Source organism: Lygodium microphyllum, chromosome 23 (genome assembly GCF_053477565.2).
Source record: "Lygodium microphyllum isolate KBCC chromosome 23, Lygodium_microphyllum_v1.1.10, whole genome shotgun sequence".
Taxonomy (NCBI): Eukaryota; Viridiplantae; Streptophyta; class Polypodiopsida; order Schizaeales; family Lygodiaceae; genus Lygodium; species Lygodium microphyllum.
In genome coordinates this window covers 12997828-13020927 of record NC_141157.1, presented here as the reverse complement: position 1 = coordinate 13020927, position 23100 = coordinate 12997828, and the positions used below count along the sequence as shown (strand labels likewise).

General features: G+C 43.1%; 1 protein-coding gene across 2 annotated transcripts in view; it reads right to left on the bottom strand.

Annotated features, from left to right (window-relative positions):
- LOC148015894 (uncharacterized protein ycf20-like) overlaps nucleotides 1-12869 on the bottom strand; it is a 42442-nt gene extending 29573 nt beyond the window's left edge. The window contains exons 1-2 of one of the 2 annotated variants that reach the window (XM_087663575.1): nucleotides 12443-12869; nucleotides 178-258 (exon numbers count right to left, since the gene is read on the bottom strand). In XM_087663575.1, coding sequence (XP_087519701.1) covers nucleotides 178-258; nucleotides 12443-12453 — 92 coding nt within the window. In that variant the 5' untranslated portion in view covers nucleotides 12454-12869. Of the gene's footprint in view, nucleotides 1-177; nucleotides 340-12442 lie in introns of both variants that reach the window. The other variant, XM_087663574.1, reaches the window with a different exon arrangement.
- Nucleotides 12870-23100: the final 10231 nt, after the last annotated feature.

Here is a 23100-nt window from a genome sequence, read left to right as displayed (position 1 = left end):
CATAAATACACTTAACTTGACAGCAGTTGTCAATAAAGCTATAAATAAAGACTTTCAATAGATCTAATGTAAACCATGTCTATCACACACTAAGCATGTCTGCTTCAACAATAATAGAAATTTCCTGAGTAGCAGAAAGTGTATATAGGGAAAACAGTAACTGGCACAAATAGTTACCTTGCTTCAAATTTTCCGAATAGTAATCCAGATGCATGACACTTAGTGGGTTCTGCTTGCAAATAGTTCTCATTCCAATACCTACATGCAATACACCTCGTCAAATGTTTCTCCAACTTCATCAAGTGAGCAGAGTTGAGAATAACTGCAGCTGAGTTGATGCTGTAAAAGGTTGAAACAACCACCAATGGTTAGGGAGTGAATGTAAAAGCAAATAGGTGCTATATGCAGCAGAAAACGCAGCCAGGAAATGTCCACAAGCCTTCTGTATGCATATTTACATGACAAATTTGAAAATATTAACTTAGAAACAAATTGCAGAGGTTATAGTTTCCTGTTGTCACAGCTAGTAATGCTTAAGCCACCTAGAAATAAACAATTAAGAAACAGAGTTAACAGCTTTCTTTATACGTTTTTTTCTGCTCTAAGATTTGTGACAATTTCAGGTGCCATCACAACAGAGAATATGAATGGGAGAGCTGGGGACATTCGGCCATCTACATATATCAATAGAACAATTCTCTGCAATTTACTTTAAAGAACATGTAAAGTGGCAAACATTTGAGGTCTTGCTCTTTCGTAGTGTGGGGGTGGACAATCAATGTCTCCAAGGATGGAGTCTGTCAAGCATCATGCTTTCCTTGTGTCTCCCATCTTCCCCCTTGGATCCATGATCGATTGACTCGCACTGCTGCAGGGTTAATTCCCAAAGCATGCTTGATGAGATAAATCTCCAATCAACTAGCCTCATAGGCTTTTTATAGATGTCTTGCAATGAGTTATAGGGTTCCAAGATACCATGTTTTGGTAACTGATGCAAAGGGACATGATTTTACATCATTGACTTTTACTGTATGCACTCAGGGTCTTTGTCCTCATGCCCCTTGGAGCACCACCTGGTCTTGTTGTTACATAATGGTACAGACGATATATTCAATATCAGGTCCATTTTGGGCTTGGACGAGGGCATACCCATCATACTTATGCCTTCCCAAGGCTTAAACATACAAACCAAAATACATCATTTCCCTTTGTCAATCATAGACTAGCACTAATCAAGCATCCATGACCATGGGCATTAGCCATAAGCCACAGAGAAATCTCCGGAAAAATGCACATGAAATGATGCTATGGCCCATGGGACACACTTCTTTCACACCATAAGAGGAATGACCCATGCCATATATTCCATGCACATGTGTCGAGATTGGAGTGTTCATGATGATCACCAGCATGTCCACTAGCAACTTGCAGGGAGGAGCTTAGTAGGAACAACCTTGTGGGAGATGGGTTATTTTTTAAGTTCCCTCCTCTCTGATTTATATCAACAATTACTCTGGTCAAGCATGTTAAGCTACTTAGAATTAACCCAGAAGTAAAGTCATGTTATTGGTTAAATTCCTTTAGCTCTCACACAACTGCAAAATAAATTCCTCAATTAAATTAAATTTTAAAAAATTTCTAGAACTTTGGTGGGACAACTGGCTCAAAAAGTTCTATAAAAATGAACCAAAGGGCATGACCACTCTCATCGTAATTATCTCACATTCCAGACTTCTACCTCTCCTTGCCATTGCGATCATCAGCTCCCTTCACCATCATTAGTGTCATCATCAATCTGCTTCTGCCTTGCTGTCTTCTCTCTCCAAGTGCTGCTGCTCTACTGGTGTGCGTCCTCCTCTCCATCCCCGCCCTTCCTAGTTGTTGCCACCACCATCAACAGCTGCATTTTCACCCACACATGCTGCCAGGCTCCTTTGACATCATCCATTGGACTGCATTTTGACTCATGCAGTAAACTCCATGTCAGAAGTGGGTGCAACAATGGAAGAATGAGAATTTGTTGTAATAGGCTGCACAACACGAGGGGAGAGAGATTGCAAAGAAGAGATGAACACTGTGAAGAAAGAGAAACACTACATAAGAACTCGAAAGAAAAGAGAGGCTTGAGAAATGGAATCCATATACCAAGACAAGAAACAGTACAAAAACAACAATGAGTCATCGGTTGTGTGGGCACTGGTATCGGCCCCTCCAACAAGACCTGCATGTAGGTGTATGTTGAACAACTAACTGACAGGAGGAGGGAGTACCTGGCCTATAAATAGGCCCTCATCATGAATGAACTTGTCAGCCACAATAAATGAGTAGTCCACCATCACATTAAGCACCTAAACTAGGCAAACTACATCATGTCTAGAAATAAAGTGCCCAGCCCATTGGATCATGCACACTCACTCATGAACTGACAATATCCCTAACACCTCCTCTCAAATCATAGGTAATTTTGCGTCATGGACACCAAGCAAAAACTAGATTCAAGAAAGTTCTAGAAGGTTCTAGAAGATGCTGAAAGGTTCTAGGACAATGCTTGCATCAGCATTTACATCAACATTGCTTACGTTATTACTTATGTCAGCGATGTTTAGGAATCAACTCTGAGTAGACCCTTTGCCCCTACCTCATGCATTACTACTATCAGGAGTATTATTGCCCTTGCTCCCCACTTTCATTGGGAGGTGCATCAATTGGACATCAAGACAACATTTCTCCATGGATATCTCACTATATATGTTTCTAGGTCTCCAAGATTTGCAATCAAAGGCTCTGAACACAAATTCTGTCGTCTCAAGAAGGCTTTGTATGGTTTAAAGCAAGCTCCACAGGCTTGGTATGCCCGCATACATTCTCATCTACTGCATCTCACAATTCAAAATAGCCCTACTAAGGCTACTCTTTACATTTGACATCAAAGATCTCATTTTATTATTCTTGTGCTTTATGTGATGTCAGCATCTAAAAGCTTCCCCTTAACCTTCTCAACTCTACTATAAATAGGGGTCTTGAGCTACAAACCCTTCAATGTTGCCAACACCAATTGTGAGGCTCATGCACGGTAAGTCCTCTCTAGTTTCAGTTCAAGCCATGTATCTCCAGTTCTTGTCTTGTCTTGTCTTTGATTTAGTATCATATCGAGGCCTTGCCTTGTATCAATCTTGGAAGCAAGAAATGTGTTGTTGAACTTCATCCCTTTGCAATAAAGAAATAAGTTGTTGTACTTCATCCTTATATGGCATTAGAGCTAGATACTCTCTGAAGAAACCTACACCTTGATCTAGAAGCTCTTCTCAAAAGCCTAGAACTAGAGTAGGACAAATGACATCAAACACTTCCACACCTACTCAGTCCCCAAAGGAGCCCATGCCAAGAACTCAGTAGGAGTGGCATCCATTGCCAACTCTGCAAGGTTTTGATATGGCCAAAGATCCTTCTAACTACATTGGAGGCACGCTTCACTATTCCATTACAGATGAGGAGGTATAGTTGATCTTGGCTTTGTGCCAAAGAGCTACGTCAACAAGCCTTTAAACCAAAGTTGCATAAAGAAGGTATATTTTATTCTTTCTCATAAAAAATATTGCACAACTTTGATGATGTTGTAGGGCTATCGAGACCTCCATTAGGGATGGGCCCCCTCTTGGGAAAAGAGATCAAGAGTATGTTCCCTATTTTCAACCTCTCTCTCCTACTTTGTAGCAAGGCACACAAGTTTCTACTTTTGTCCCTTCGTCTATTTCTTTTTATTCACCACCTTTGCAACATGTTGGTAAAGATCAAGTTGAAGCTAGAGTGCCATATGCTAATTACAGCAAATCTCCCATTGAAGATCCAATCATGTTAATACAAGAAGGGGCGATTATAAGAAAAGACCGGTATCTCTTATTTTTCCTTTCCTTCTTTCAATTATGCTTCTCAAAGTCAAAATGAGTTTCGTGTTTCATCTTTATTGCATTTAGCATATTTACCTTCATTTCAATTTCCATCACTTAATCAAAATTGATTTAATGCAACTTCATCATTATTTCCACAACAATTTCAAAACCCACCCATCCCATCCGCTTCTTCCATTGCATCACCATTATCTTTTGCTCCATTCACCTTTGCATACCAGACATCGCATGGCACTGTATATACCACACTGGGGGTCCCTCAAGCATAGACATAGCCTCACGGAGTCCCTATCCCTGTATACCTAGGTGTCGATAAGCTAGTACCACAGTTTGTCTCTATGGCTTTACCTAGTGGACCTAGACCTACTAGTCATTCTATTGTGCCCCAACTAACATTTGGACAAGGCTGCCGTGTTTCCAGTGCCTCCACCTCCCTTGGCACCTTATAGACCTCTTGATATTGAAGAGAAGTAAAAATATAGGAAGGAAGATATTGCCATCCACTTCATCACCAAAGTAGTCTCTGTCATAACCTATGTCAAGAGGCAAACATGAGTGGTACTCCCAACTATCTCCTACTAAGACTAGGACAAATGGAGATATACAAAGTACTATGGTCAATACAAGACGTATGAGATCACTTAGCGCGAATATGAGATGATTGTTATGCATTGGACTAAGCACATCCTTAAAGAAAACTATGATAGACTCCCTTTGAATTATGTGCACAGATTAGAGAATCTTGCAAGACTGTTGAAGCCTCACATTGGACCAAATCCCTAAATTGGAGGATCTTGCAAGACCGTTGAAGCCTCACATTGGGCCAAATCCCTAAATTGGAGCCTCCACCAAATATGTACCATTCTATAGTTCAACTCCATTCCTATTCCTTTTAGGCAAGTAATGCCAAAAGGGTCTTTGTGATGATTGGACCTTAACATTCCCTCTTTCCTTTAAAGAAGTAGACTGAGCATCGACATCGAAATGTGGTCCATGTTTAGGATTGATCAAGGAGATTGGAACTAGGCCTAAATGTGTAGGTGATTCCTTTCGACTTCTGATTTCCATCCAGTAAGGAGGTGACTCGGCAACACAAGAAAGGGATTGATGCATTTGAGCAACCCAAGAGGGTGGTACAATATGCAAGAGGGGGATTCCCAACACAACAAGGCTAGAGAATAGAGTGATGCACTTGTGGATATGGAGAACATGCATAGTGTGCAAGTGACATTCTCCTCAACAGAACACCAGGGTACAAAGCGATACACCTCTGAGTGTCTAGTGATGGCCCAAAATCTAAATATGCATCAAAGACAATGTGAGGTAAGACAAGATAACGTATGATCATTCTAAACTAGGGGTCTAGATTGAATGGAGAAGAATCTAAATATGAAGTGAAAGTGGGAGGAAAGGATGGAGAACATAAAGGTAAAAGTGAAGCACCAAACTCAAACTCAAATAAAATAGAAAATAAAGGACTACCTTGTGAAACATCTCTGATCATAGAGTTTTCTTCTAATCTATACCAATACCAAGCTGGTCTACTAGATGACTTACAGTCCATCCTTGTATGACTGAAGGAGTATTATAGACATAATCAAACTCACCTCTGTGAATAATCTCTAGAAGAAAGGTTAGTAGGTGGAGCGTTGTCCTCTAAATCAAAACCGTAGTGTCTCAACAGAGCCTCCATTGCAAGACTAGCTTGAGAAAACATTAGAGGATCCAAAGATGGAGTGGTCTAAGCCTTTGTGAATTAGCACGTGTCATATAATGTAATCAAGAACACACCAAGCAATCCACAATAGCCTTAAGTAAACTCTTTAGAAGAGCACCGACTCTGATAACACGTAAAGATATTAGGGTTTGCATTGTGCAAAAGAAAACACCAAGTGTACAACCATGATTAAAACACAAACAACTCAATCACAAGTGCAAAGACACAAACACAAAATGCAAAAAACAATCAAAGAAGAAAAACAACTCTAAAGTAAATGAATGAATGGTATAAATAAAGGAAGAGTATACAAGATGCTTAAAGGCAAAATGCAAAAAAACAAACAAAGAAGAAAGAGAACTTTAAAGTGAATAAATGAATGTTGTAAATGAAGGAAAGATTGTACAAGATGCTCAAAGGTAGAGTTGTCCAACAACTGACGACTCTCATGAGAGTGGACTAAGGGAGTAGTCAGAGAGTGATGTCCCCAGAGACAGATCCCGAGTACTATAACCACAAGTCGAAGTTGAGATGATGCTGAAAGTAGAAAGTCAGCAGGCTGGAAACCAAAAATGGCAGTCTAGGGGACTAGAACCAGTAAATGCAGCAATGTACTGCTAGAAGAGTGTCAAAAGACAACATACCAGCGAGGTTTGTGGGGAGGAACACAAAGTGAACTCAGCAAACATTGAGAAGAGAAGAGGAGAGAGAAGAAACTCTGATGAATGGAATGAATATGATTCAAGGGAACAAGGGTGGCATAGCACAAGGAAGATGATGAAGACAGCCACGAACCACAAACCACAATGTCCTCCTGAAGGGGTGTGAGGGTAGTGGAGAGGCTGGAGAGAAGAGGTGACAGACTGAATGAATCAGCCGTGTAGAATGAGTAACAGAGGCAGCCTATAAATAGGCAAGAGACTGTCTAGGGTGGCACCCGGAGGGAGGGTGGTGTTGAGAAACCCTTCACCCGCAGTTTTACATTCTGCGTTTTACGTTTAGGGTTTCATGTTTTACGTTTAGGGTTTCACATTGGACAGCCCCAAAAAGGGGTTGGGCACCCACAGTCGGCGCCCTCCCTCCGAGCACCACCCTAGATAATCTCTTGCCTATTTATGGGCTGCCTCTGTCACTCATTCTACGCTCAGTCCGTCACCTCTTCTCTCCAACCTCTCCACTACCCTCACACCCCTTCAGGAGAACATTGCAATTTGTGGTTCGTGGCTGTCTTCATCATCTTCCTTGTGCAACGCCACCCTTGTTCCCTTGTATCACATTCATTCCATTCATTAGAGTTTCTTCTCTCTCCTCTTCTCTTCTCAGTGTTTGCCGAGTTCACTCCGTGTTCCTCCCTGCAAACCCTATTGTCTCGCTAGTACATCATTTTTTGACATGGTATCAGAGCTCGATATGCTCAAACAATGGCAAATATCCTCCACTCCAATGAAGGCAAAGACCAGTGGTGGGTTCGGCATCCACTTCTCTTCTTCTTCCGCTACATCAACATCCTAACTGGCGGCTGCTCCCTCCTACGTTTGCTATTTTCCAACCTACGTTCAGGGCTGCTACAGCTGCCTCCACCTCCCAGTCAGCTGGCGGCTCCTTGCTGTTGGCAGCTCCTCCTAGACTGCCGACGGCTCGGCCAAACTGCTAGCGGCTCCTCCCTATTGCTAGCAACTCCTTCCTTCTATTGACGGCTGTTCTCTACAACCTAGTGACTCAACCAAACTGCTGTGGCAGGTGTTCTCTACAACTCGGCGGCTTAGCCAGATTGCTAGCAATTGTTCTCTACAACCCGACAACTCCACCATACTGTTGTACCCTGCGTTTATCAACTGGTTGCAACCTCTTACTGCTGGTAGCATTCTCCTCCCACTGGCAGTTCACTTCCAGCCCTTCACTATCTTTCCACTCCTTGGCGCAGACATTGTTGTTCGTGCTTTGCACTACCCTCACACCCCTTGAAGCGGGCATTGCAATTTATGGTTCGAGGGTGACCTCTTCCTTCTTCAACAAGGCACACTAATATCCATGGCTTCTATACCAACAGATGACCAATCTACTGGGTGCTCCTATTGTGGCATCACCAAACACACCACCGATACTTGCTGACTTCGACCTTTACTCCCCACCCCCTCGGAGTATATGCATCTCCAACCTAGCACTACCTTTGCCATCTCTCCTTTCTGGGCCACAAAGATCATTTTGCATCGGCTATCAGAGTACTATACTCAAGGCAATAAGACGCATCCGATGTGCACTAAGTCCTTTCGAGCACATGGAGGATCGATTGACACTACGACCTCCTAGAGATCGTCACAATGCTAGTGGTGGTCTTCTCCCACCTATTTTTGAGTACACTGGCTACCACAGCCCGTGGTTCTGCAGTCCACTCCATCGAGAGACACTGATTGTTTGATACCATCTCCTCGTCAATCCACTCCTTCGAGAGAGAGTGGCTACTCGACTCCTTCCTCTTCTTTGGCTTCCCAGTCCGCTCCCTTGAGAAGCAGCGACTATTGCCCACTCGTTGCTCAGTCTGAGCCCCACCCTTCACCCTTGCCTACTCAGGTTAGAGAGGCCACCTTTGGGAGTTCTTTACCACCCCAAATACCTTCTTCACCACGACCGGCGGCACTTCCTTCATCCTCAAACATTTCAGAGTTTGTGATCCATGAGTTTTTGGATTCCCTATCTACCTTAGACGGGGATTCAGAGGAGGATGACCTTTCTTTGCCCTCCGAGGGGGCATCTACATCTATTGTGACTTCAAAGGGGGCTCCTATTCCTCCAATTTCAAAGGGGGTTCCAACCCACTGCTCAATCCTTCGCACACCTTGGTGGAGGCCTTTTACCTTCTTCTTCTTCTACCCTTGGATGGGGTGGTTTCTTTCCAACGGTCATCTCACCTATTGATACCCAAGATCTCGAGAATCTACCTAGATGGGGGCCTTGGAGGTTCGGCCGCAACTTGGTGATGAGGCCTTCGTATTCCTTCTTGCATGGATGCATGGAGCTAGTGGCTTCTCTCCCAAGGTTGAGTTTCGGGTTCTCTAGTTCACTCCCTCTACTACTCTTTACTATAGGTTACCTTTCAGGTGGAAATCTTAGATCTTAGGGATCCTCTACATCTTCTTCCTCTTTTTCTTGCCTTGGTCACTTAATCAGCATGGAACCAACTCCTGAGATCCAGTATGGGTATATCCTTATGGTTCTCAATACCACACAAAGCTCGACATCCCTCCTATGCATTGCATGTTTTCATCATCTTTGTACTAGGGCGCTTGGGCAAGTGAACACTTTCCCCACGAGGGACATTATCCAAGTGGCACCTGCTGCATGAGCATTCTTCAGCATGTAGCATTTCATCTCCACCTCACTCTTCTCTTCTTCCCCTTTTTGGGCCTAAGAGGGGTTGTTGAGAAACCCTTCACCCACAGTTTTGCGTTCTACGCTTTGTGTTTAGGGTTTCACAGTGGATAGCCCCAAAAAGGGGCTGGGCACTCACAGTGGAGCACCATCCTAGACAATCTTTTGTCTATTTATAGACTACCTCTATCACTCATTCTACATGGCTAATTCATTCAGTCTGTCACCTCTTCTCTCCAGCCTCTCCACTACCCTCACACCCCTTCAGGAGGACATTAGGGTTTGTGGTTCGTGGTTGTCTTCATTATCTTCCTTGTGCTACGCCACCCTTGTTCCCTTGTATCACATTCATTCCATTCATCAGAGTTTCTTCTCTCTCCTATTCTCTTCTCAGTGTTTGCTGAGTTCACTCTACCCCGAAAACCCTATTGTCTCGCTGGTATGTTGTCTTTTGACGAACACGAGTGTAGTCGGTCACACACAACAAAAGACAACGTTCCTAAAGACACAATTGTAGTCTCTTGCAATAGTCTAGCATGGAGCTAAGGCTGTCACAATTTCACGAACCATCACAAACTTGAGACGAACAAGCACCGCACTTGGTTCAATGAGAGTGAGAAAACGAGGAGGAGCTAAGCGTCAACCCCTCTGCCCATAAGGCATAGTCTCACACTGGCCCCCTCAAATAGCGCTTAGTTGGTTCTAAGACTTGACCCTAGGAATAGTCACATTTGTCGGTAAGTCCTTTGCTAAATTTTGGGAAAAGCCTCCCAACTAACTAAGTCCACCCAACCGTAGGATAGTTTTGTCAAGAAGACCATCCACCCACTTCTCATTAATGATGTGGCGTATTTAGTTATAGCTTGAATAGTGATGTAGGTGACAAACACCCTCCAATAAACTCAAAACACAGCTTGAGAACTGATATGGATGATGTATAACAGCACAACCACCTGGGGAAATGGAAACACAGCAGTGTCGGGCAGTAGAATCCAAGTCGCCAGCTGGTGAAGAGGGCACTATGTGATGATGGGGGTATGGAAGCAGTCATGGTGGGCTGGACAATCACTAGAACGAGAGCTGATGGCTGAAATCTGCAAAACAAGGATGAACTTAGTGGCCAGGCAGCCTCCTATTTACAGATGTGGATCCTTCCAAAGTTTGGGTGTTTTGCTTATGGGACACATAAACTTCGGTGATCTTTGAGGCTTGGAGCTGTTTTAATAAGCTAATGAAGAGTTAATGTGTAATGAATCTTTTTTAGCTTAATGCTGAACCGATTCTAGTGGGACTAGATAAACTGGTTGTGGCACAATTTCCACATTGGTATCCTCTTTGTATTGAGAATTTTGGATTCTTGGTAGCTTCATAGTCAAACTGCTATGCACCTTTCTTCAGAACGTAAACATGATCATTGGGATGATATGCCAAAGGGGTAGGAGTATGATGAGATAGATCTTGAGCATAAGGACACAACCATTGTTTGACTTTCTCATGTCTATACCTCACAATCTTTGGATACTCATATCTAATGAGAAGTTCCATAGATCTTGAAGGGATTCGTTCAATCTGAGGAGGGTCTTGCAACTTAGAGCCTCCATGGAGGGGGATATTGGCATCAAAGAGATAGGCTCTAAGGAGGCCTACTTTGGTGAAGATGGTTGAGACATCTCATGCTTCATTCTCATGTGCTCAAGTCCCAAGCTTTCTCATCAAGGCTCAAGTGTCAATGTGAGCACCTAGCTCCAATACCATTGTAAAGAAATGCTAGGCCACGAGAAATGCAAAAAGTAGGACAAAATTGGAGTACAATCTGTAAAGTACTCAAATGAGGAATGACTGAAGGAATATGAATGAATACAACACAACAGGGTCTAAAACCCTCTATCTCTAGGACCAAGGATGAGGTAAGCTCAAAATGGTGTTAGAGATACTAAGAACAGCTCCAAAAGTGTGCCATACTCAAGATAGATCCCAAAATGCAGCAACAATAGCCCATTGGGACTAATGATGATGTGGGCAATGGTAGAAGGCATGAAACATGGTCCTCTGAATCAACCTAATGTCATGGATGTTTTCAGGCAACAACATGCAGGAATTAGGCTGAGAAATGACAGCAGCACATGTGGCAGATGATAGTGACTGGAAAATGTCAGCTGGCAGAGGCAGCTTGATCTGATGAAAATGTAGGTACGACAGGTCCCACTGATGTCTGGCAACAGCTGACAGCTTCTTGCTTATGGCAATGGGTTGGGGGCAGCAAAATGATCATCTGCAGATGATGGTGATGTCCTCCATGGAGGATGGCAGCCAGCTGATGATAGCAACAATTGAAACAAGGGTGGCAGCAGCTCCCAATGGGATATGGGCAGCAATAGTGGAGACATCTGCAGCTGTAGGCTGAAGGTTTGATGATAAACAATCGGACATTGATAAGGATGCCCAGAATTACCCTATTTTATAGAGGATTTTTGGGGCATTTGTCCTACTCTTCAAAAGTTTTGCTGTTTCTTTTTTGTAATAGCATTAATTGCTTTTTCGGGCTGTTTTATGTTTTAAGGAGAATAAAACAAGCATTAATGCACATTAGTTTTTAATCAGTACATGCCTTAAATTTAGTGGGTCAACATCGATGACCACATCTCTACTCACAATTATATGTCTCGGCTCACAAATCATAGAGCCTATACAGTCGGATCATCTTACTGAATCCAACAAAAATGTGGCACTGGGACTTGGCATCTAGCTTCCCCTCCTAGAGATTCTCGCACGTGCACAAAGGCATCACATCCAATACCTTGAAATGAGCAAAATACCCCTTTCAACCATAAAGATCCTCAAAAGGAGTCACACGCTGTGTTTAAGCTTTCTTCTTTTGCTCAGTGTGTAGAAAACATCTCCTGCTCTGATCCAAGTGATTATATCCCAGTGACATCCTATTCTTCTCAATTTGTAACAACCTGTAATTGCCACATCCAAAAGTGTTGTAGCCTCATGTGCTTGGCCTATTGAGAACAATAAGTGTAACATTCTATCAAAATCAAGAGAACGCAACAAACTCACTCACAATGGCATCAATATGAGGTGCACTACAATTGGAACGACCCTCGGCTCTTTGCAAACAATATGATATGTGATAGCAGGATCTGGCAGCATCGATAATTAGTATTTTACATTAGATTCAACCAACTGTATGATCATTGCTGAAGACAACGCTCCTATTGATCTTCGATCTTGACTCAGATAATTCAACGCTGAAATCGGCAAAGGGAGCTACATATTGCTAAATTCTCGATTTTCGGTATTTAATGACTGAACACATGAATTGGGAAGCCTTCGAGTCCCTGCTTTTATCGACCATCTTTGCTCATGCCAAGGGTTCTCAAACTCTCTAATTCTCACGCATTCACGAGAATAAAAAACCTGCAGGTTGGATGAAGGAGACTACCTCGACATCATCGTGTATGAGAATATGCATGATGTAACTCTTGCTCGGCCACCATTTACTAGCCTGAGCACATGAGGAGGTCCGTTAGGCTTCAAGTGGAGAGCATGCCTGACGGAGGTAATCTGAGTTTGAGGCACATGTTTGCCTGAAATCTCCTGGATTCTTCCACAATTTCTTCAGGGTTTTGGGCACACGCTGCCACAGATTTCTCCAACCGTTTCAGAGTAGATGTGGAGGATGCTGCTCCTTAACGGACCTTACCCTGCTGTTGCCTGATACATAGTGATTGTGTCAGTCAGGCTACGAAAGGTGTTCTAGGCGTTCTGATTAGGCATCGATAGGAGAGGTCGGGGGACCTACTACCAGGCTGCGCTTTTTGTGCCGGGACTTTGCCTGAGGGGCTGCATGTGCCCAGGGTCCATCGTTTGGAAGCTGGGGCAGACGCGATAGTCCACGTGTGCAGGTACAGACTCTTCTTTTTCTTTTTTTAAATAATGCGGTTTTATATTACGAAAAGGAAAGAAAAGAAATTTACAAAGCCTTAACAAAGGTACATACTACAGACTCTTCTTTTGCGATTCGAAAATGCTTTTTGCCTTTTGGGCCTGTCCATACAACACAACAGCCTTGCAATGTACGATTTCTTCCAAAAGCCCACGTGGTTAAAGTCACGTGGTTTGGTATTAAAGGTGAACGGGTTTCAAATTAACCATAAAAGCTAAATAAAAACACACTAGCTAAACAAAAGTATAGTAGCATTCCTTGCATCACTTCTGAGGATCAAAATCTTGAGCATGCTAGACACTTCTATGCCAACTTGTTTAGCCCAAAAGAGAAGCTCTCATTGGAAGCAGTTGAAGCTCGAATAGAAGTCCTTGCAGCCAGATGTAAGGTCATAGGGCAACACAAAGCTAAGCTAGCTGAGTCTCCCCTATCGATACCTGACATTCACCTTGCCATTGATTCCCCCTAAAGAAAAACAAAACCCCACGCCTAGATGGTCTTCCTACTAAGTTTTTCCAAGTCTTCAAGGATAGCATCTCCCCATTCCTGCTAGTAGTATGGGAAGTCCCTGTGTTGAGGGTAAAGGCGCCTCTGCTTAGCCGCCCGTATATTACTATACTGATAGTATCCGCCACTGCACACTGCAGGTGGCAGGCGCTTGTCATCGTCACTTTATTATTTATTCTTTTAGTGACAATTTGAATAAAGGAAGGCCCAATCACACATTGTGACTGTTGGAGTTCCCATTTGTGTCTCTCTCTTCTCTTGCTCTTGCTCTCCGCCATAGCTCACTTCCAAGCAAGCTTTGATCATTCTCACCTTTCAACTGGTATCAGAGCTTTGGATTAGAGCGCTTGATCATGGAGCTTGGCTCGGCATTACTTTAGCCCGGATTGAAGACCTAGAGCTTGGAACTTAAATGCCAACCATGGCTTCTTCCACCTAAGGTAAGACTTCATCTCCCGCCTCTCCCCCGCCCTCATAAGCTCTTTGCAGGTGTTCCTTGGCTTCATTGGGCACCTTGTATGCCTCCATTTGTCCCCTTATCCTCAGCATAACCAGCAAGCCCCACAGTAGCAGCTCACGTTTTTTTGCGCCTATTTCAAAATTTGGCTCAAAATTCCCATTTTTCTCATATCTCGAGCATCCGAAACCCGATTTAGGCAAGGTAAGAGTCTAACTTGGGGTTTTGGCACGCTCCGGACACGATGGCAATGTTAGATCTGCCAAATTCTGATCACGTCGTTTTCTGCAACAGATATGAGTTGATTTACAACAAGAAAATGCCATGCTCTTAGCTTATGTGATGCTCCAGAGGCTTGATATTTGATGCCCATATGCTTTGGGGATGTTTGCCCAATGTTTTGAGATACTTTGGGACTTGGTTTGAGCTTCCATAGCTTGATTTATGCAGGGATTTACTATTGTACATTGTTTGGGTGCAACAAGGTTTTATCAGGAATGGCTTATGCATAATGCTCTTTGTTGACATTCGGGTATCCTGTTGGATGTATTGATGCTTGGTCATCATGGTTTATGCCTAAATATGCTATTTGAGAGCTATTGAGCCTTGATTTGGATGCGAACACTTTGTTGTTGGTTGGAATTTATGCTACCTTGGTTGATAGGTTATTTTACCTCCAGTTTGATTATGCCTATTGGTTTTCGGCTATATCTTTGGGATATGTAATTAAGTATTGACCTTCGGGATACAATATCAAGCTTGTCTTTGGTTCCGAATCTTCATTTGAGCTTGAGCTCGACTTTGGAATGCATTTGATACTCCGTCTTAGATGTATATATGGCATATATGTTACTTATGTCTGACCGGTCTTGACATGCTTGGCCTATGCCACTACTACATGCTAGTTACATTGTTTGGAGCCAATTGCTACTAGTGCCTTGTCTTGGCTTGCATCTGGCTTCCTGCAAATTACTTGGGATATTTGTTGGCTTGCCAGAGTTGTATTTGGGATACAGTTGATGTCGATGGATACTCTAATTGGAGGCTACATAGTTTATATACTCATGATGTCTTATTGATGTCTGGTCTTGGATCTTTCGTCATTAGTGCCCTCATATGCCTTTCTTGAGCTTCTTGGCTTGATCCATACGGCTTTTGTGCCAGTGGGAGCATCGTTGGATATTTGACAGACATTGAGCAGGTGGTTTATGCTATTGAGCTTTGAGTCTTCTGAGACTGGGATCTTCTTCACTTGGATGTTGCATGGTTGATATGATGTGGTCCTCATACATGTACTTGGGCTAATTTGGGCTTTGCACTCCTTGAGCATACACCTCTTTGTGTCAGGTCTTACCAGTGTTGTGTACACTTTGCCCTATTACACAAGGGGTGTGCCGGCTTACTGACGGATTCATTTGACATGCTTGGGTGTTTGCTCGATGTCCGTATGATTGTCATATACTGATTTATGCCCTCTTGATGCTGGTTATGCTTTGACAATCAGTGATTGACTTGGTGCATCAATTTTGCCTACAATTTGCTCTCATTGTACCTAGTTGTAATTTATTATAGCAAGTAGTTATGCATGGACTGATGTGGAATTTTCATGTTGAATCATTCTGATTTTATGTACTTTTGATGGTACTTGGTAGGCAACATCATTAGCTATCAGTTTGTGGTCATTTTGCCTTCGTTTTGGAGGTATTTTGGCTGTTTACAGCAGAAAACAAAAGCACTTTTAAATTATCTGCACTGTTTTGGACTCCATTATGGGTTCTTCTTCCACTAACAGTGCTATCTTCACCATCACTAAGCTTGATGGTACAAATTATACCTATTGGAAGAGCTAAGTTTGGCACATATTGATGCAGAAATCGCAGATAAAGCCACTAAGTATGCATGGTGAGCAGCTTGAAACTATGAGTGATGATGAATCGGATGAGCTTGATGAGTTATGCAAGTCCACCCTCATCTTGTCTCTCACTGAATAGATGTATTACAATGTGGTTGAGGAAGCACAAAGTGCTTGGCAACTTTGGGATAAAATTAAGAACCTTTATGACAAGAAAATTCCAGCAAGTCAAATGTATTGGCTGAAGCAGCTTATGGACCTGCACATGAAGGAGAATATGACAATGTCTGCTCATTTGAGCCAATTCCATGCTATTCTCAAGAACTTGAATTCGCAAGGTATTACCTTTAATGATGAGGTTACTCCATTGTTTTTGCTTGGGACTCTAAGTGAGTCATGGGTTGTATTCTGCACTACCTTATGCGCTCCTGCTACTATTTTGAACTTGCCTAATGTAGAGAGTGCTCTTCTGTAGGAAGAGATCAACCATAAGAACTTGAATGCCTCTCATGTGTCGCATGCTTTGACTATTAGAGGCAGAGATGGTAATGGCAAGAATGACCGTGGGAATGGCCGTGGCAGAGACCCGCATAAGTCTAGGTCTAAGTCGTGTGGCAAGTCACATAGCAAGTCTCGTGGAAGAAATACTAATGTGACATATCATCATTGCGGCAAGAAGAGTCATATACGCTCACAGTGTCATGAGTAGTGCAATGAGAAGCGCAAAGAAAAGGGGAAAGACAAAGTACAGGAAAAGTCCTCTGATTGCAGCATTATGTCTACGAAATCCAGTGTGAAAATCGAGGAGATAAATGTCATGCAGACTGATGATTCCGATGGGAAGTACATACTTTGCAGCTAGTTCTTGTGATGCTACGTCGTTGACCAATGTTCACTCTACATATGCGCAGTGCTGGCTTTTGGATTCAAGTGCTTCATTTCATGTTACACCATGTCGTGAGTGGTTCCACTCCTACCGCACTGTCTCTGGTTTAGTTCGCTTGGGTGATGACAGGTCACTTGCTATTGTTGGCATTGGGGATGTACGGCTGCAGTTCTCTACTGGCAATACTTTTCTGTTTACAAGATGCATGTCATGTACATGCGCGTACACGTAGTCTTATGTCTGCAGGGCAACTTGATGATGTTGGGTTTCATGTTTCATTTGGGAATTCTGCTTGGAAGATCACTCGTGGCAGACTTGTGCTTGCTAGAGGTGCCAAAGCTTACAGCCTCTATCCTCTTGTAGTTGATGAGTCCTCTATTGACCATATTTTGTCAATGGGTTCCCGTTTGGGCCTATGTCCTTGAAGGGAATGAAAATGCTTTTTGGTTTGCAATACTTACTGTCCCTTGACTACGCATGTTTTGATTCATGTGAGCATTGTCTTTATGGCAGACAGACTAGGAATACACATAAGAAGTCTGGTAGAACACACATGAGTGAGCCCCCGGCATTAATACATTTGGATGTCTGTGGACACATGCCCTGTCAGTCTATGGGTGGTGCAAAGTATCTTGTGACATTCATTGATGATTTTTCACGTAAAGTCTGGGCTTACCCCATTAAGCTTCAGTCAGAAGTATTGGTTGTGTTTCAGAGATGGCTTACATTGGTCGAGAACCAGACTGGGCATAGGCTGAAATGCCTTAGGATTGACAATGGGGGAGAATATGTGTCGCGTGCTTTTGAGCAACTATGTGACGAGAGGGATATTAAGCATCGATTGACCGCCCCCTATACCCCACCCCAGAATGGCTTAGCTGAGCAGATGAATAGAACCATCCAAGAGCGTGTACGTAATATGCTTAGCCATGCAGGCTTACCATAGAGCTTTTGGACTGAGGCAGTCAGTACAGCTATGCATGTCATAAATAGATCACCTTCCAGTGGTTTGGATTTTTAGGTTGCAGAGGAGGTATGGACTGGGAAACCTCTGTCTTATGCGTATCTACATGTCTTTGGATGTGAGGCATTCTACCATGTGTCCAAAGACAAGCATACTAAGTTGGATCCTAAGAGTGTCAAATGCATTTTCCTTGGCTATGGGGATGCAGGTGAGATGGGTTACCACCTTTGGGATCCGCAAGTGCGAAAAGTCATCCGTAGCTATAATGTAGTCTTCCATGAAGGCAAGATGCATAGGCAGCTTGAGAAGGTGGTAGAGATATGCAGGCTTATATTCCAGGAGGAGCCACGTGCTCTTGCACAGCCAGTTGGACAACTTGCAGTAGCGGTTGGTACACATAGCTAAGGTGTTGGACTAGCCACAAAGCTTGTTGTGAGTGAAAGGGATGCAGGAGACGTGGGAGAGAAGAGCACACACAATGTAGGTGATGTCAACAATGTTATCACAGTCTTATTGCACTTTCATATATATATATGAATAAAGAATATGGGCGGTCACTGTACACGGGCAGGCCCAAGGGCCTTTTACACCAACAACCTCCCACTAAAAGGCCAATAGGCAGGGAGTGAAAAAAAAAAAAAAAAGAGTCAGGGTGAGGAATCATGACATCTCACCAAGTGTATATCCCCTGTACCAATAACATGACAATCCTGCTCAAGGCCCAAAGAAATACATCTGTCAACCTCCCTATAAGAAGAGAACCAAGCTCTATGCGGAGTAACATGACAAGATGCCATACTGTCTAAAAGCCAATCAAAGGTATAGGCCGTATCACTAAGCAAGTAATTTGCAGGCTAACACGATGCCAGGAATCTAGGCTCAGCTGCATCATCATGGGTAACTACACGCACCATACCACTATCATCAGTGGTCTCACCTATTGTATCACTGACTTTGCTCTCATGTCTAGTGCAGCGCAATCTTTTTTGCTCTCTAATCCACTTGAAGCATTTACACTTCACATGCCTTATCTTTCCACAATGAAAGCAAACAAAACCTATAAAGCTTGTAGAAGAGGATAACTGCTCTGTAATAGTATGAGTAGGGCTGTCCAATACATCCAAGGAGCTCAAAGAATCAGGGGAACTCTCATAAGAGAGAACTGGCTCATCAAGAGGATTGTATGCATGACTAGAAGAGCTGGAAGTTGTCATAGCATATTGCAAAGGGGACTCATCCAAACCAGAAGGGGAGAACACAAAGGCATCAACCACGGATGCAAAAGCTCCCATATGGACAAGCCTAGCAGACAAAAGCATGACATATCCAACCACTGTAGCTCGCAACCATAAAAGCATAAGCATGCCTCGGAGCCATAAATGCATAAGCATCCCCGAAACATAGGAGTATACATAACTTTGCAGTGTCTCATACCATGTATTGACATACATGTCTAGCCAAGAATGGCAGGTGGCAAATAAACCTACAAGAATCAAGCTCTCCAATAAAAGCCCAAATATCTATGTAAAAGCATCCAGGTAAGAGGCTTTGTAAAATACATAGTAGCAGACCATGTGTATACATGGGTAGCCATAAAGATCAACTGCTCCTTGACATACACGGGCAATAGTAGCTCAAATAGTATAGATCCCATACAACAGAGAAGCAGGACGACCATAATTGTAAAACCCAAGCACTATCCAAGTCCATTGATCAGTAAGTATCCCACATATCAAATGCAAATGAGCAATCACAACTCAATAGGCAACTGCCAAAACAAGGGAGCAGTCACTGCTCAATACATGTAAGTGCATCCAAGTAATAGCCAAGATCCATAATCAGAGCATCAAATCCCATATAGCATCCAAGGTTGTAACAAAAAAAGCCAGATCGTAACGGAAAAAGCCAAGTCATATGTCTAACTGCTCAAGGGAATACTCAAATGAATGTCGAGACGAGCTTAAACAAGTGCCATCCACAGCCAAAGCATAAAGCATTCACCAAGACATCATAACCCGTACTGGGTAGCCTAGGCATAAACCATGTCATAGATGAAATGAAAACTGTAAAGAAGTGACAGTAAAATCCAAATCAAGCTCTAATCTCAGCTCAAAAGCATTCCGGAGCATAAACAAGACATGTGGCATCATCCAAATGCGTGAATACATCAACCCAAGTAGCCAGGAGCACCCCATATGCAATAGGCATAATCTAGAAAATCATTAAATAGCTTCAACCCTGAAGTTTCCAGCAGCATATAACCTCTGTAAATTGAGCAAATCAGTGCTTTCAATCCAAGCTCAAAGCCATAGGCAAACCATAGGCATACATTTCCGTATGTATAGACACCAATCGGGCATAATTGGAAATCAAATGCCAAGACCTATAAGCATAAAATTGAAGTAACAGGTGGCTACCCTGTTTTGGATAGATCTGGGACTGTTCAAAAGTAGTCAATGGCTGAGCTAAATCAGCTCCAAATGGGTCTCACATAAGAGACATAACATCCACAAGTGATGCGGTATCAATAAACATCAGTAGGAGCATCACATAAGCCATAGGCATACAAATACATGATGTCTCAGACCTGAAACCTGTTGCAAAACATTCTATCATCAGAATTTGAAAAATTTGACATCACCATTGCGTTTGGAGTGTGCCAAAACCCCAACTTGGACTCTTACCTTGCTTGAATCAGGTTCCAAATGCCCGAGATATAATAAAAAGAGTGATTTTTGAGCCATTCTGCAAACATGCGCAAATAAAACGTGAGCATGCTGCTATACTTGAGGGGCCAAATCAGGGTGGGTAGGGGATAAGTAAGAGCTCAATGAAGGCCTACAATAGGCCTACACAAGCCTAGGACAAGTCCAAGCAAGAGGTGAAGAGAACAAGCTTCAATGATGGAAGCTATGGCTACCTCTTCATGAAACCCTACTATTTATGTCAAAGAATGGCTGAGAACTGAGTGAGAAGCAAGCTCTCATACCTCGTGTAGATGCCGGGAAGAGCTCGCAAAGGAGTGGCTCTGATACCAGTTGAAAGGGATGCAGGAGATGCAGGAGAGAAGAGCACACACAATGTAGGTGTTGTCAACAACGTTATGACAGTCTTATTGCACTTTCATATATATATGAATAAAGAATATGGGCGATCACTGTACATGAGCAGGCCCAAGGGTCTTTTATCCCAACAATGAGATAGTCTATTAGAGATAGACGTCCACCTGATAGATTTGAGCCCTTGATGCATTATGTCTTGGGCTATAGATGTAGCAGAGTCTCTCACCTATGATGAGGCTATGTGCAGGGGTGATAGTCACTAATGGGAGAGGGCTATGCAGTCTGAGATAGATTCCCTGCACAAGATTATGACTTGCGATTTGGTTGCATTGCCTCAAGGCAAGAAGGCTTTGCCATGCAAATGGATGTACAAGCTGAAAAGTACCCTTGGAAACCCCAAGCCAACTTATAAGGCAAGACTTGTCACTAAGGGTTTTAAACAGGAGCATGGAGTTGACTTTGATGAAGTCTTTTCTCATATGGTCAAGATGACCACCCTATGCTTGGTTTTGGCCTTAGTTGCGTAGCTTGACTTGGACTTGTACCAGATGGATGTCAAGACTGCATTGCATGATGGGATATACATGGAGTAGCCTAAGGGCTTTGCAGAACCTGACGGGGAGCACCTAGTGTGCAAGTTGAAGAAAAGTCTTTATGGCTTGAAGCAGACACCTAGGGAGTGGTATCATAAGTTTGATGCCTTTATGCAGTTGTAGGGCTACAATAGGAGTGCTATAGATCCGTGTCTTTACACGAAGAAAGCCCGTAATGGCTCATTACTTATTTTGGTACTTTATGTGGATGATATACTAATAGCAAGGAAAGCTCATGATGAGCTGGATGCTCTTAAATCTCAGCTAAAGAAGAGCTTTGAGATGAAGGATTTGGGACAGGCCTCTCACATTCTTGGTATGCGCATTAAGCACGACAGGCATCAGGGACTACTCTACCTCTTACAGAGGGAGTACATTCATAAAGCCCTTGAGCGTTTTCGCATGTAGGATGTAAAGCCTATTGGCTATCCATTACCTTCTTATGTGAAGGTTTCACAGGCCGATTGTCTGCTCGTAGATGGATGAGCAGAGGGCTAAGATGGCCAAGATCCCTTATGCATCAACAATGGGCAATTTGATGTATGCCATGATAGCCACTCGTCCAAATATTACCTTTGCAGTTGGTGTTGTGGCACGCTATATGGCTACACCTAGCAAAAAGCATTGGGATTCCATAAAGGGTATCATGAGATACCTGAAGGGCACAGAAGATATGTGTATTTGCTATGGCAGCCAAGGTACAAGAGTTGTGGGCTACACAGACTCCAATTATGCAGGACATGCAAATAGTAGGAAGTCCACTTCCGGTTATGTCTTTATCTATATTAGAGGTGATGTTTCTTGGATGTCCAAGGTTTAGAAGTGTACGGCTCTCTCTACCACTGAGGCGGCCGAGTATGTTGCGGCCATTGAGGCTTGCAAGGAGTCCATATGGTTGGGCCATTTGGTTCATGACCTTGGGATTGAAGCTATACCTATGTTGATTCTGATTCTATGAGTGCTACTTAGCTAGCCAAGAATCCGGTCTTCCATGCGAAGGCGAAACACATTGAGGTGAGGTATCACTTCATACGTGGGGTCATGGAGGACAAGTCTGTTGACCTTGTCAAGATCTCCACTAATGAAAATCCTGCAAATCTGCTCACGAAAAGCCTTACTACTGAGCACTTTGCCTTCCTCAGGAGATTGATGGGCGTAGGATGAGATGATGTTTTTCCTCATCCTGTTGTACATGTATACATTGTACTCTCTTTTCTTTTTCTTTTCACTCCTCACTAGGGAAAATTCGTCTTTAAGTGGGAGTTTGTTGGGGGTGAAGGCACCTCTGCCTAGCTGCCCATGTATTACTACACTGACAGTACCCACCACTGCATATTGCAGGTGGCGGGCTCCCGTCACTGTCACTCTATTCGATGAAAGTTTGAATAAAGGAAGGCCCGGTCACACATTGTGACTGTTGGAGTTCCCATTTGTGTCTCTCTGTCTTCTTGCTCTTGCTCTCTGCCATAGCTCACTTCCAAGCAAGCTTCGATCCTTCTCACCTTTCACCCTGGTTCACAAGTCCCTTCCCTATGCCATCAACACAGGAGTTATCGAGCTTCTCCACAAAAAAGGAGTCAAAGAGGAACTATCCAACCGGAGGCATATAATGATGCTGACAACTGCCTATAAAGTGTTTGCTAAAGCAATAGCCAACAAGGTATGTAATTCTCTTATGAGATGGATCTCGGCTAAGCAAAAGGGCTTCATTAAAGGCTGAAAAATCATTGAAGCCGTGATTACACTGTGGGAAGGATTTGAACATGCCATCAAATCTGGGCAAGACTTCATCTTTGTAAAAATAGACTTTGATAAAGCCTATGATAGGCTCGA